General features: G+C 44.8%; 1 protein-coding gene across 1 annotated transcript in view; it reads right to left on the reverse strand.

Annotated features, from left to right (window-relative positions):
* Positions 1 to 14,984, reverse strand: part of ATP10D (ATPase phospholipid transporting 10D (putative)) — a 67,299-nt gene that overhangs the window by 41,851 nt on the left and 10,464 nt on the right. The window contains exons 2-5 of the mRNA XM_081875653.1: positions 11,035 to 11,076; positions 10,138 to 10,410; positions 9,126 to 9,320; positions 2,221 to 2,425 (exon numbers count right to left, since the gene is read on the reverse strand). Coding sequence (XP_081731779.1) covers positions 2,221 to 2,425; positions 9,126 to 9,320; positions 10,138 to 10,385 — 648 coding nt within the window. The 5' untranslated portion in view covers positions 10,386 to 10,410; positions 11,035 to 11,076. The remainder of the gene's footprint in view (positions 1 to 2,220; positions 2,426 to 9,125; positions 9,321 to 10,137; positions 10,411 to 11,034; positions 11,077 to 14,984) is intronic.

Raw genomic sequence — 14,984 nt, forward strand, 5'->3', positions numbered from 1 at the left:
AAGTTGGTGGCTTATCAGAGGGAAAGAAAATGGCTCAGACAGATCCAAGGCCTCACTCGGTTTAATCAAGCTCCATATGGCATATAAATAAGAATTGGTTGGTTACTTTTTGACATCATGATAGAAATGTAATTGACAAATAAGCACTGAGAAGAGATAGAGATGTATAATTTCTGGAAATTTTGAAGCCATGAGGAAAAAACGTTTCCCCCTGGAAAAAATAGAAATTTTGGAAAAATTGAAAGAAAAAAAAAGTTCCGTGTGGAGTAGTTTTACAAATTGCGTGAAACACATTGTATATAAAAGTATTATGCTTGCAATAAAACAGGTAACCACCACCCTTTCCCTCACAAGCAAAAAACAAAAGCAAGAAACCATCGACATAAAAAATAATCAGATTTGCCCCTTAGCACCAACAGTAAATAAAGTTAAGGTCTACCTCAATATTTAAGCTCCATAGAAGGTCTACCCTTTGAGTAGTGCTTTTTTAAAAAAAGGGACAGAAGACACAACATATACATGCAGTTTATTCTATCTCATTTCCTTAACTACTGCTATCATTTTCCATTTCTTCTTCCTCTTCCTCTTTGTCATTTTTCTCATGGACTTCTAAAAAATGGCTTTGGAAAAAACCCAGTTTCCCCCCCAATTTTTCTGTTTTTTTTCCAGGCTTCCCATCTCTACTCGAGGACAGCCAGGGCAAAGCATAAGGCAATTTTTTTGCATGCCAGGCCCAGAAGTAACCAACATCCAGTTACTGAATAGTAAGTTGCACTAAGGCTCAAACTGTGTTTGAAAGGAAAAGGAGTGTGTGTGTTTTTTAAATTGAATTTGTTATTATATATTAAAAACCGCACGATGGTAAGAGAGCTTTCTAAACAGTTTACAAAAATATACAACAGAATATTAAAATGATTGATAAAACACAGTTAAAAGCAGGTATTTAAGTGTATTCAAAATATGATTAAAGTCAGCAGTGGTTAAAAGGAAGTAAATCACATGCAGCTTCTACGTGTTCTGATGGGCTGGCCCTAACGAAAATGTTTTGAGCAGTTGTCGGAAAGAGTACAGTTAGAACACCTGCCTGATGTCCGTCAGCAGGGAGCTCCAAAGTGTGGGGGCTGGAAGGACTGGGGGGGGGGGACAGAAAAATGGGGGGACGGCAGGTTTTCCCCCCAAAGCCTTTTTTTTCAGGAAAAATTGGGGGGGGGGGAGTGTATGGAATATTCAAACTATATCAAACTTCTTTTTTTTCATTTTTCCCGGGGGAAACGGCTTTGGAAAAAGATCTGCCCCCCCCATTGTTTTCCAGGCCTTCCCATCTCTAAGAAGGGAGTTTTTATTTTTAAGGTAGAAGAGTCTACTTGTTAGTGACTCCTTTGACTATCTATCTAGTCATTGCATATGAGTGTATTAATATAAGGCAAAATATACATGGGTTGATCAGATCCTGTGCTGGACTATTTATTATATTGTACTCCTCTCTCCCTAATTATATAGAATACCTCTCCCTCAGCCGCTGTTCCCCCCTCTGTGAAACGGGATATATTAATAATGCATCTCATAGTTGTGGGATAAATCACCTGTATGGAGAGCTGCTTATACAACAAGAGAATTAATAATGAGGAACATTCTCAGCTGCAGTGAATGTCCAAATTGTGGTGAATGTCAACATTTACCAAGGTGTGTGCGCCTTTGTGTGTGTATGCAGTGGTTTTTCTAGAAAAAAGAGGTGCCGGAACTCACCACGAACACCTCCCTTAATGGCAATGACACCCACTTGAGAGGTGCCAGAACTGAGTTCTGGTGAGTTCTGGCTGAAAAAAAGGCCCTGTGTGTGTTTCTGGAATGACATTGTGAATCACAAGGGTTGCTGCCAGAAGGAAGAAAATTGGTGTTGCTTTTCTGTGTGGTTCTCTTATAATGGCAATGGCAATGGCACCCACCTGAAAGGTGCCGGAACTGAGTTCTGGCTGAAAAAAAGGCCCTGTGTGTGTTTCTGGAATGACATTGTGAATCACAAGGGTTGCTGCCAGAAGGAAGAAAATTGGTGTTGTTTTTCTGTGTGTGCTGGGAGGAGAGGTATCCTGGAGACAGAATGAGTAGAGCCAGGAGTCCGAAATCAGTACAAAGAGAACTGTCAAAAACTATTGAAGTTTATAGGATTTCCCCTGATATGGATTATACACAGACTTTCTCCCAAGAAGTGCCCATTTATACCTGCTCTCCAAATCCTCTCACAACCTGTCTCTGTTTCAGGTTGGTCTCTCCATCAAGGCTTGATGTTTCAATGTGACAGATCCCATCTCCATCACTAGTATATATCAGCACCATGTCAGCGGGAATCTCCTCATTACACAACAGTCGGATAAAATCACCAACTTTAACATCTTTCCAGAACTTCTCGACATATGCCTTTTTATTTCTGGGGAGGAAAAAACAGGAGGGGGGGGGGCGGGACCCATTTTTTAAAAAAACGATGAAACACAAAAAGCAATAAACTACCATGCATTTAAAAATCAATCCGTTTCTCAAGGAACTAAACAAAAGCATTTATAAGGCAGTCAATTAAATTTTGACTTGACATGTGCGTAGGAAAATCTGATATTAACAATCACATCTAACTATGCATGTTCAGAATATTTCCTGCTATAAAGAAACACAAAAGTGTTAATGTTTTAAACCTTTTAAAATGAACTCTGGATTGTCTGTAGCTTGCACACAATAGAGTTTCATTTAGGGGAGGCTCTGACTTTGTGTAGCCGCAGGGGTCAGCAAACTTTTTCAGCAGGGGGCCGGTCCACTGTCCCTCAGACCTGGGGCGGGGCTGGGCTGGACTATATTTTGAAAAAAACAAATAAAGGAATGAATTCCTATGCCCCACAAATAACCCAGAGATGCATTTTAAATAAAAGGACGCATTCTACCCATGGAAAACACGCTGATTCCTGGACCGTTTGTGGGCCGGATTTAGAAGGCAATTGGGCTGAATCTGGCAAGACTCACAGCATTCGTAAGGGGACAATCGGACCAAAAATTATTAGAAGAATGGGGATGTGCTAAAGAGTATATGAAAAAACATTGTTCTGGAATAAACATATCGGTATGTAACGAATGAAGCTTTGCAGGGTTAAAGAAAGAGAAAAATGGTGCAAAAAGTATAAAGATAGAGGTAATCTACATTAGACACAACAATTTAGAAAGAGTAAAAATTCTGAGGTCTTAGAACAAAGGAAGGAAGTCAATATCTGTATATGTACATAATGATTAGACTGATGATATGGTTTTTGTTTGTAGATGTGTGTTTTTGTTTGTTCGTTTTTCTATATATATATTTTGGTTTTTTTAAATTGTTTGTACTGTTTTATTTTGGATTCCATGTTTTTTTATATGTCCATTATATCTACAATCACAGGCCAACCCCTTCCTCCAAATTCTGCCTTAGCCCTACTATCTCTATGGGCTCCACCACAGAGAACTAGTAGACTTCTTACTGACTGTAACACAATTAGTGATAGCTCAACAATGGAGGAACCAGACTGAAATACCCCTGAACATATGGGAAAATAATATCTGGGATACAGCAATGTTTGAGCATCTCGCCAGACACAGAAGACCAATTATAGAGGCATAACGAACAGAGACATTTTCCAAGAAACGTGGACCCCTTTCTTTATGTTAATGACCAAAATCAAGACCTCGTTATACCAACTGCTCAACATCCTCAGTGTTATGTTAAGTAGTATGTCTGAATGTGTGTTTGATTTTTAGAACAAGCACCTCCATATCCAGAACACACCACGCATTCCTACAATCCCCTCTCTGCTCATGTCCCCATCACATTCAATCTTTGTACAACGATTTCAAGGGCAACTCTACCCACAAGACTTGGGTTATGAATGAATGGATGGATTTATTTTGGTCACTGGCCAGGTGGTGCTGTGTTTCAGTGTTATGTGCTTTTTTAAAGCCTTATGTGCCAACTTTTAAATGACCGGCCTATCTGACAATTAGAAGTCCATCCCTCACAACGGTCTACTGAAGTTTTTATTTTTTTTTATTTTTCAAACTTTTAAAAATGATTTGACTGTGTGGTTTTATGTATTTATATCGTTGTAAACCGCTGCAATACATTTCTACAATACAGCGGTACATAATTATTTTAAATAAATAAATAAATAAATAGTCAAAGCCACTTGAGCTCCTGTAGTTTGAATGCTGGAGAGTTTCTTGTCCTATTCTTATTATGTAGCAATAAAGGGCAATTGCATTTAAGAGACCTGCTCCTTCCAGATTTGATTTTCCTGATACTCCAAATGCAACAACTTGCTTAGAAATTGCATGCCACTGCTCTGTCCACCAGAACTTGGCATTTGTCAGCAACATGGAAATAATATGTAAACAAGACGGAAAGCATGTTAATTATACTTAACTAGAATATGAAAACTAGCTGAGACCCAAAGGCTTGTGGTATATTTGTTTGTTTTTAAGAAGAGGATAGAGGAACCATTGCACAAACAAACAAACAAAAAAACAAAACAGTTTTCCCCCCTTGGGGCCAAAAATCTGTATTAGCAAACATTCAACAGACTGCAAGCCTAAAAGGAGAGGCCACAAAGGACAGAGGACATTCCCTTTTTTTGTATTTTCCTGCTCCCCCAAATGGAAGGGAATCAAAAGCAGAGAAAAGGAGTATGGAGGAGCAGCACAGTCTAAAAATATTTAGTACAAGTCAGTTGCCTACTTCCTTTCCTAGATGGTTATCACTGGTTTTCTAAGAGGACATAAAAATCAATGTGCAAAATCGATACAGAAGTATAGGTACAAAACACACTAAAGCTGCATTAATGTCTGCCAAGAGCCTCTTGCCTCCCAAAACAATACCGTTAAACTGTAATTACGACTTCTAAGCAGCGCACATTTCCTAAAACGGATAATGAGTTCAAGGCCCTATCAAGAGCTCAATCTGAAAATATTTTAAATTCAATTTGCACACAGCCAATGTTACGCATGTTAATATACACTCAAAGGCCAAATCTTGGCTTGAAATGTGCAAAGCCAGTATGAAGGGGAATCAAGGGGGAGTGTATCTGTGGTACCCTCCATAAAAAGGTAAAGGTACCTGTCAGAGCTGCCTCTAGGTCCCAGCTCACAGAGGACCAACGCCCGGTTGATGTAATGTACAAGAGTCTTTATTGAAGTTTAGTTTCCATTTCAAACCCCAGAGCGTGCAGCCCTACGTCTTGTCCCTAGACCGGCGAAGTCCCCTCTGAGTCACTACCCCTTCCGCACCAGTTTAAGATCCTAGCCCGGCTCCACCTCCTGCGCTGTTCCTTCCTCCTCTGGGTCCTTCTGCCCCCTGGGGTTTCCTCCCTCCTGGACTCTTCTGACGCTGACCCCCCTGAGTCTTGCCTTTCCTTCCGGCGGGCTTTAGGACCTGGCTCCCTATCCGGGCTACCTGCTGTGCCGCTCGCCTGTACATTTGAACTTGGCGCGCGCGCCCAGCCGGTGACTTTCCTCTTGACCGTTTCCCCGCTCTCCGATGGAGGCGTGGCCAATCCTGACTCATCTCCTCCCTCTGGTGGTGAGAAGACTGGTCCCGATGCCTGGGACTCCTCCCCCCCCCACTACGCTCTGGTGGGGACGCTGGTCCTGATTTCCAACTGCTGCTCAGGGAGTCCCCGCTGGCCCCTTCCTTCTGGGGTTTCCCCCTTGGCACCCCCCTTGCCCTGGCCATCGGCGCTCCTCTCTGTGAATCTTCCGATTCGCTGGAGAGACTCGTGGAATCTCTCTGACCACTGTCACTGCCTACACCCCCCTCGGATTCCTCCTCCTCACTCTCCATTTGCTCCTTCTCCTGTGTCTCTGCTCCTGAACCCCTGACAGTACCCCTGACCGTTAGGTCCAGTCGCGGATGACTCTGGGGTTGCGGCGCTCATCTCGCTCTATAGGCCGAGGAAGCCAGTGTTTGTCCGCAGACAGCTTCCAGGTCATGTGGCCAGCATGACTAAGCTGCTTCTGGTGAACCAGAGCAGCGCATGGAAACGCCGTTTACCTTACCGCCAGAGCGGTACCTATTTATCTACTTGCACTTTGATGTGCTTTTGATCTGCTAGGTGAGCAGGAGCTGGGACCGAACAATGGGAGCTCACCCTGTCGCGGGGATTCGAACCGCCAACCTTCTGATCGGCAAGTCCTAGGCTCAGTGGTTTAGATCACAGCGCCACCCGCATCCCTTGCTGGTACCCTCCATACCTGGCTGGTATTTCTGCATTTTGCAGCCCAGTGTGAGGGAGACCTGGATCTGGTGCGATGTGTGTTCCCACCCTACCCCAGTGCTAAGGCAGGTTCATTAACGTCTGGGAAATGTAGTACAGCACAGTCATCTATAAAGAGCCAATTACCAATCGCTTCAACATACAGTGGTAACTCAGGTTAAGTACTTAATTCGTTCTGGAGGTCCGTACTTAACCTGAAACTGTTCTTAACCTGAAGCACTACTTTAGCTAATGGGGCCTCCTGCTGCTGCTGTGCCGCCAGAGCCCGATTTCTGTTCTCATCCTGAAGCAAAGTTCTTAATCTGAAGCACTATTTCTGGGTTAGCGGAGTCTGTAACCTGAAGCGTATGTAACCTGAAGCGTGTGTAACGTGAGGTACAACTGTATAGCCAATCTGAATTATGTCTCCTCAGAAACAGATTGGGATTCAAGCCCTTAAACGGCAGCAAGGTGTGGAGCTAGTCAGTGGCCGTTGTGGCATATCTGCTTAAGCACAGGAGGAGAATGCGAGCACTGTTCTCTTGCCCCACATTCCCAAACAGGAAAAGCTGCCTATAAGTTTCCGACAACTATTCACACTGCTATTTTTTTAACCTGCCAAACCTTAAAAGTCTTGGAACCAGGTTTCATGAAAGACTGCCTTCCTTTATATAATCCTACCCAAGAGCTGGAATCTCCTACAGAGGCCTCTCTTGTTGTATGTCCAGATAGTTACAAGGAGACCACAGAATAATAGAAACGTAGAGTTGGAAGGGACGACGAGGGTCCTCAAGTTCCTGGAGGCCAAAACATCTGGAGGGCACCAGACTGGGATAGGACGGCTTATGGCAAACACCGGCAGCTGCACGCCCAATGCACAATCACTCATATACCCACCCATGGTAGATAGGAGTGAAAACCACAAAGAGCCACAGGGTATCACCCTGCACTGAGGAGGGTGGGCGGCAGCATTGTCACTCCTGCTCCCCTACCCTGGGTCAGGCCCGACCCGAGGGTGGAGCTGTGGCCGGGCATGAGCGCTGCACCCAAGGTGCAACTCCTTCTCGCTCGGAGCCAGGCTCCGATGAAGGAGCCTGCTGGGGGGGGGGGTGTGCCTATTTGCACCTCCACACAAAATTGTGCCCGGGCCCACGGCCCCCCCAACCCCCCCCCACGCTATGCCTCTGACTGCACCCATCAATTGTGGGACGCTATCCACTGGGAGCAGTCAAGTGCAACATTCCTTCTTTTGCTAGAGTGGCCATGCAGGGGATGCTGGTCCAGTCACTTGAACTTCCTGTTCCTCTTGGCCTGGAGCATCCTTTCTTGCATGTGACTACTAGGTGGCCGTGACTTTTCAAGACCTGGTAAAAGGCCAAGTCATGCAGCCACCTTCCTCTCTTTGATATTTTTTTCGTCCTGTGAACTTCCTGATTCACCTGGACAGTACTGCTGGCTGCTAGCTGCTAGCCAGCAGTCCCCCAGGTTATCTCCCATATGAGGTAAACTTGTTTTTACACGTTTGTAACTTTAAGCCTAAAGCCTACCTTCAGGGATCACACTGTGTTCTGCCTGATCATGAGTAAAACTACTTTTTGTTACTTATTAATAAGACTGTTGTGTCTTTATTCTTTTAGGATGGATTAAAGGGGTCTTACCAGGAATAACAAAACATATCTCAATCTGGGCAAGCCAAATTGAATTGCTTCTTGTTTTAAGAGACTCACACGAGTTTGCAACCAGCTTTCTGCTGTGTAAAAGGGGGATGCACTCTGCTAAGTAAAGAAGCTTGCTAACGCGAGTTAGGGAGGATAATATTAATCAATATATCCTCTCCTGCCACCCTCAACTTTCCCACATCAATCTCCCAACACAGGTCATCTACCAGGGCAGCCAATGCAGTTTCAGCTTCAAAACTGGACTGGAAGCCAGGATGAAATGGATCTAATTATTTAACTTCATATTTATACAGTGGTACCTCTGGTTAAGTACTTACCGTATTTTTTGCCCCATAGGACGCACCGCCCTATAGGACGCACCTAGTTTTTTTGGGGGGGGGAATTATTTCCCCCCCAGGAATGGGGCTGGGGCGGGGGAAGCCCGAGCTTCCCCCGACCCCAGCCCCCAGAACAGCCTGCTATCTGTAAGCCTAGGGAGCCGCGCCAGTCTCCCCAGGCTTGCGGAGAGCTGCGCGAAGCCCGGGCGCGCTCTTCAGCACGCCCGAAGCTTCGGAATACAGGCAGCTCTGCGCAACCTTTGGGAGCCTGGCACGGCTTGGTGCTGGGCTCCCGAGGGTTGCGCAGAACTTCCTGAAGCCTGGAGAGCGAGAGGGGTTGAAAGCCTGTATTCACCCCATAGGATGCACACACATTTCCCCTTCATTTTTGGAGGGGAAAAAGTGCGTCCTATAGGGCAAATACAGGCTTTCGCTGAAGCTTAGGAATACAGGCAGCTCTGCACAACCTTTGGGAGCCCGGTGCGGCTTCCTGCCGGGCTCCCGAGGGTTGCGCAGAGCTGCAGCCGGGCTCCCGAGGGTTGCGCAGAACTTCCTGAAGCCTGTATTCACCCCATAGGACGCACACACATTTCCCCTTCATTTTTGGAGGGGAAAAAGTGCGTCCTATAGGGCGAAAAATACAGTAATTCGTTTCAGAGGTCCATTATTAACCTGAAGCACCAGTTTAACTAATGGGGCCTCCCGCTGCTGCCGCGCCGCCAGAACACAATTTCTGTTTTGATCCTGAAGCAAAGTTCTTAATCTGAAGCACTATTTCTGGGTTAGCGGAGTCTGTAATCTGAAGCGTATGTAACCCGAGGTACCACTGTATTTGTCAAAGGCAATGGTAATATTATTTCTGATTTTCTTACCTACAATAGACTTGAGTCACTATGTTGTTTATTTTTTTGTCCAACTGGTATTTTGCGTAATCCTCGACACCATCTTTCACAGCAATAATTGTGAGAACCACAATGAGAGGGATCATGGTGATTTCTTTCCTGAAAGCTTCCACCACTGGAACCCAGTTCAGCAGAACTATAAATAAGAAATATAAATTGGCAGCTCTGGAAAACACAAACACAACAACCCACAGGATGTTAGGGTCAGCCATTGACGCGAGTATAAAAAAAAAGTGTCTGAAGCTTGATATGACACACCTAAGTGAGTAGCAGTTGACTTCAGATTAGTATTCAGCTCATTAAGGATGGGTAAGTTGATATTAAAGCAAAGTATGGGTATGCATGTTATGACTAGGCATTTACTTCATGGGGCTAATGGCAGAAAAAATCCCACAACACTAGAGTAAAATCAGAAAACGTGTCCCAATTAATCAAAGCAACATTACACACAACCACAAAATGCAGCTCTTCTCCCACAACCATTATGCTTCCAAATCACCTTTTCGGTTTTCTCTTTTCGGTTTTATTATGTTTAAAATTACAGTCCAAAACTAAGGCTTCCTACATCAGGACGTAAGTGCTTAGGATAGGGTATACCAGGGTTAGCCAACCAGGTGCCGTCCAAATCTTCTTGACTATGGTTCTCACCTGCCCCTACCTAGCATGATCAATGACCAGGAATGATGAGAGTTGTAATCCACCACATTGACTACACCCGGGGGTACATCAACAGTTACATTAAATTCAAAACGTGACATTATGCCAGTATCTCATGCAACTAAGCTATCGCAAATGTTGACCACGAGGGTGCCGATTATTACGTATTCAAAGGGGCCAGCAGATTATTTGGAACTATCTGTCCCCCAAATTATCTAGTAATTCATTACTGTTCATTACTGTAACAAACTACCATTGCTTTCACTCTGAATGTTGCAAACAATACTATCTCATTATCCTTTAATTTCACAACTGCGCACGTTACCTGTGAAACTGTTCGAATATGTTCTTCGGTATAAAGTTCCAAAGTCGGTACTTTGTAGTCCGTATTCTGTTGTTTTGATACAGGTGGGATACTTTTTCGTATTCTTCCTTAAAATGCCCCAGACATGGTATAACAATCCTGTGTTTACTGATGGTCTTGGCTGGCTGCTGGAAGGTGACGTCATTACTGCCTTCTGCAGAAACCATGCGCTGCCATTTGCACCTGGCCCACTGAAGTGACTCTTCCATGTTCTCGTGAAAACCAAGTCGTGTCCTTTACTTTGCAGCATGTTAAGATAAAAAGAGAGAGTTGCAGAATAAGCTGGGTGAAGTTGAAATGCACATGACAAGTGACGACAAACTGCTGTTTTGTGTTGAGAAACATCCAATTCATCCAAAGCCAGTTTTTAACTTTATGATAGCAAATTAACACTGAAGTGTAACTTTAGATGATGGTGGTGATTATTATTCTATTAATTTATACCCCACTCATCTGGATTGGCTTAATGCCCATATAAAACCATAATAAAGATACTAACCGATTAAGAGAGACCAGAAATCATTGATTAAATGGCAGAATGACATTACAGAGCTATTCATTTGGATGGGTTTGTTATAAAAGAAAAGCCAAAGTCTTTGTGCAAGACTTTTTTTCAAAATGTGCCCCCTCAACTTCTGTGTTTGACTGGCGAGCTCTATGTATTAATAGGCAGGGAAAAGGGCGCACTGACCAAGATCCCTAACAGGAAAATTCTCTTATCACTGAGACCAACCAGATACTCTCTAGGCCTATTATCTGCCAACACCCCTACTGACCTCTCACTCAACACATCCCCCTTTCCCTGCAGGAACAGACACAACCTGCTTCTTCCACCAACTAGCAGGTTAGATAGCCTACCAAGAAATCCTTCTTTCCTTGTAGCTTGTGGCTTGACAACTGCTGAAATAAAAAAAAGAGAGAAGTCAGCTGTGCAACCTACTTTTCCAGCATCCCTCTCTGTGTGCACAGATTACAGAGCCTACCCAATATTGCTAGAACTGGAGTGGGTGAGCCATAAGTAAAGGGACTCCTGACCGTTAGCTCCAGTTGTGGCCAACTCTTGGGTTGTGGCGCTCATCTAGCTTTACTGGCCGAGGGAGCCGGCGTACAGCTTCCGGGTCATGTGGCCAGCATGACTAAGCCGCTTCTGGCGAACCAGAGCAGTGCACAAAAACGCCATTTACCTTCCTGCCGGAGCGGTACCTATTTATCTACTTGCACTTTGACGTGCTTTTGAACTGCTAGGTTGGCAGGAGCTGGGACCGAGCAATGGGAGCTCACCCCGTTGCGGGGATTTGAACCACCGACCTTCTGATTGGCAAGCCCTAGGCTCTGTGGTTTAACCCACAGCGCCACCCGTGTCCCGCATGGGTGAGCTATAACCATACATATATCTGAGAGCTCCATCACACATTAGCACTTCATCGCAAGCAGGCACCACTGCATACTTCACTTAGGATAATCTAGCAAGCCTGCTTGTCCTAAGGTCCTGCAGGTGGCTGTGTTCCTGCTTAGATATACCCAACTTGGACACTGGGATGATGCAAAGGGTGACTGAACCGCTGGATTGCCCTATGCAAAGCATGGAAGGGCTCTGCTTGACATAACTGCCTGCAATAAAGTGTGCAGGCCAAAGTCAATGCTCAACCAGTGCTGAAGGGTCCTGCTCAGCTCCTATCGGATTGCATCCAACCTCACAGGGTTGTTGTGAGAATAAAGGAGATGGGAAAAATTGTTAATGACCATGAACCATTAGAAAAATGTAGGAAATAAATAATACCTAGGATGTATAAATAAATAATAGGGACGCGGGTGGCGCTGTGGGTTAAACCACAGAGCCTAGGACTTGCTGATCAGAAGGTCGGTGTTTCGGGTCCCTGCGATGGGGTGAGCTCCCGTTGCTTGGTCCCAGCTCCTGCCAACCTAGCAGTTCGAAAGCACGTCACAGTGCAAGTAGATAAATAGGTACCGCGCCTACGGGAAGGTAAACAGCGTTTCCATGCACTGCTCTGGTTCGCCAGAAACAGTTTAGCCATGCTGGCCACATGACCCGGAAGTTGTACGCCGGCTCCCTCGGCCAATAAAGCAAGATGAGCGCCGCAACCCTAGAGTCGGTCACGACTAGACCTAATGGTCAGGGGTCCCATTACCTTTACCTATAAATAAATAATACCTAGGAAATGTATTATCACACCCAGACTTTTCTCTCTTCTCTCTTTTTTTTGCAAAGCTATTTCCTGTTTTTTCTTTACCCGGTTTGGCTTTTTCCGATACAAAAACAGTGGCGAATGGGGATTTGGTTCCCCACTGCAGAATATCTCCTATCCGCTATAGTCCCCATGAAGAGGTATTGTAATATGTTCGCTTCTGCAGTTGTTCCAATAGCCTGCAGACAGAGCATTAAAGACACCTGGCTTCAAAGCCAACTCTGGATAGCACCACAGTTAAAGCTGTGTGAGCCTGAGCTGATAACAGCATTTTGAAAGAAAAAGCCATTTAAACTCCCAGCTGGTCACCCAAATCCATGAGTCAGCATCAATGCAAGGAACTGCTGTTAAGGGAGAGATGATAACATTGTGCCCCAGGGACACGATCTGTGAAATGTGCACCAAGATCATGTTCCATAAGGAACTTTTCTCAATGAACTGGGGAGTGGGGGCAGGAAGAGGCATAACAAAGTGCTGGCAGTCTTGACACCTTTCTAAGGCCAAAGCCACAATGGAAATGTGGTTTTAACTGAGCTACTCCAGCTTAACCACTGTGGGCAGCTAGGCATCCGGTGAATGAAACCTCGCCATTAGTTCAGCTCACTGAATCCACACCACAGACTATCCATGCCTAGTTTTGACTGAGATAAAGAAGGCAGTGGGGAAAGTCATTTATAATACCAATACCAATACCAATACCAATACCAATACTAATAATTTATTATTATACCCCACACATCTGGCTGGGTTTCCCCAGGCGGCTCCCAAGAGAACATTAAAAACACGGTAAAAGATCAAACATTAAAAACTTCCCTAAACAGGGCTGCCTTCAGAAGTCTTCTAAAAGTCAGAGAGTTGTTTATTTCCTTGACATCTGACGGGAGGGCGTTCCACAGGGCGGGTGCCACTACCGAGAAGGTCCTCTGCCTGCATGATTTCCTTATCTGTACGTCCCAAACCACCAGACTGAGATTCAGATTTCTGGAGAGATTTGATTAACTAAGGAGATTAACTATCTTTAGTTTCCATTCCTTGTTTCTCTCCTCCCTGTGCATGCATTAGTTTATTTATAACAAATCACGAGAGACTGATATTTTTGCTTTTGTTGTTATCGTTACTGTTTCCTGCACCACTTAATAGTGTACAAAACTCAATGGAATCCATTTTTAAAAAAGAAAAAAAAAATTACCTTGGTTTGACCTGGATCTGTTTCAGACTTGGTTCAGGCACTGTTTGGGACTGAATTAGAGAGGAGCGCCACTCTTTTCTTAAGCTTAGCTTCACCACTGTGGTAAGACCCACAGCAGTCACTTAGCTGTTACTAGCTACATTTGCAGAAGCAAAGATGCACTCCTCCTGTCCTGATACAGGTCATTCACTAGGATGACCAAGGCTGATTCAGTACCAAACAATGCCTGAAGCAAGTCTGAAACAGATCCAAGTAATCCATATCCTCCTGAAATGGCTCAGTCACCATTCTCTCCACCACCTTACCTGCAACCGGGAAGTTGTTGTTGTTGTTGTTTTAATAAATCACATATAAAGTTTAGATGGAATGACACTGATAACCCAGTCATTGGTAGCTTCAGTTGCTATCCTACCTGCAGTGTTTGCGCAGAACGATATCTGTCTTGTGTGTGGTTCAGAGGATAGGATACAGTGGTACCTCTAGTTACGAACTTAATTCGTTCCGAAGGTCCGTTCTTAACCTGAAACTGTTCTTAACTAAAGGTAAAGGTACCCCTGACCATTAGGTCCAGTCGTGACCGACTCTGGGGTTGCGGCGCTCATCTCACTTTATTGGCCGAGGGAGCTGGCGTACAGCTTCCGGGTCATGTGGCCAGCATGACTAAGCCGCTTCTGGAGAACCAGAGCAGCGCATGGAAACGCCATTTACCTTCCCGCTGGAGCGGTACCTATTTATCTACTTACACTTTGACGTGCTTTCGAACTGCTAGGTCGGCAGGAGCAGGAACCGAGCAACGGGAGCTCACCCCGTTGCGGGGATTCGAACCGCCGACCTTCTGATCGGCAAGTCCTAGGCTCTGTGGTTTAACCCACAGCACCACCCGCATCCCTGCTCTTAACTTGAGGCATGCTTTTGCTAATGGGGCCTCTTGCTGCTGCCACGTCGTTGGCACACGATTTCTGTTCTCATCCTGGGGCAAAGTTCTCAACTCAAGGTAACTCTTCCAGGTTAGCAGAGTTTGTAACCTGAAGCGTTTAAAAACCTGAGGCGCTTGTAACTCGAGGTACCACTGTATTGCACTTGAAACATCAGGGACTCGAGTTTAAATCCCTGTAACGCTGGTAGGCCTTGCCCAAGTCTCTTGACAGGAATTAATTATCAGTCAAATAGGCATTAAAATGAATTACTTCAGATTTGATCTATGAAAAGAAATAACAAGAATGTCCATTGGAACCAATGGGAGCCATTTCCCTGTTCTTATTGTAGCTTATATTTATTTCCATGGAGCCTGGTCATATCAATTGACACCTGCTGTTCCCATTATTTCTTGTGGTCCTTCAGAACGTCGTATTCAGAAATACAACTGTGTAGCCATCCTTAGTGGCAACGAAGCATTCTGTTTTGGCGACTAT

The sequence above is a fragment of the Podarcis erhardii genome (genome assembly GCF_964252035.2).
Source record: "Podarcis erhardii genome assembly, chromosome: 9".
NCBI classification, from domain to species: domain Eukaryota; kingdom Metazoa; phylum Chordata; class Lepidosauria; order Squamata; family Lacertidae; genus Podarcis; species Podarcis erhardii.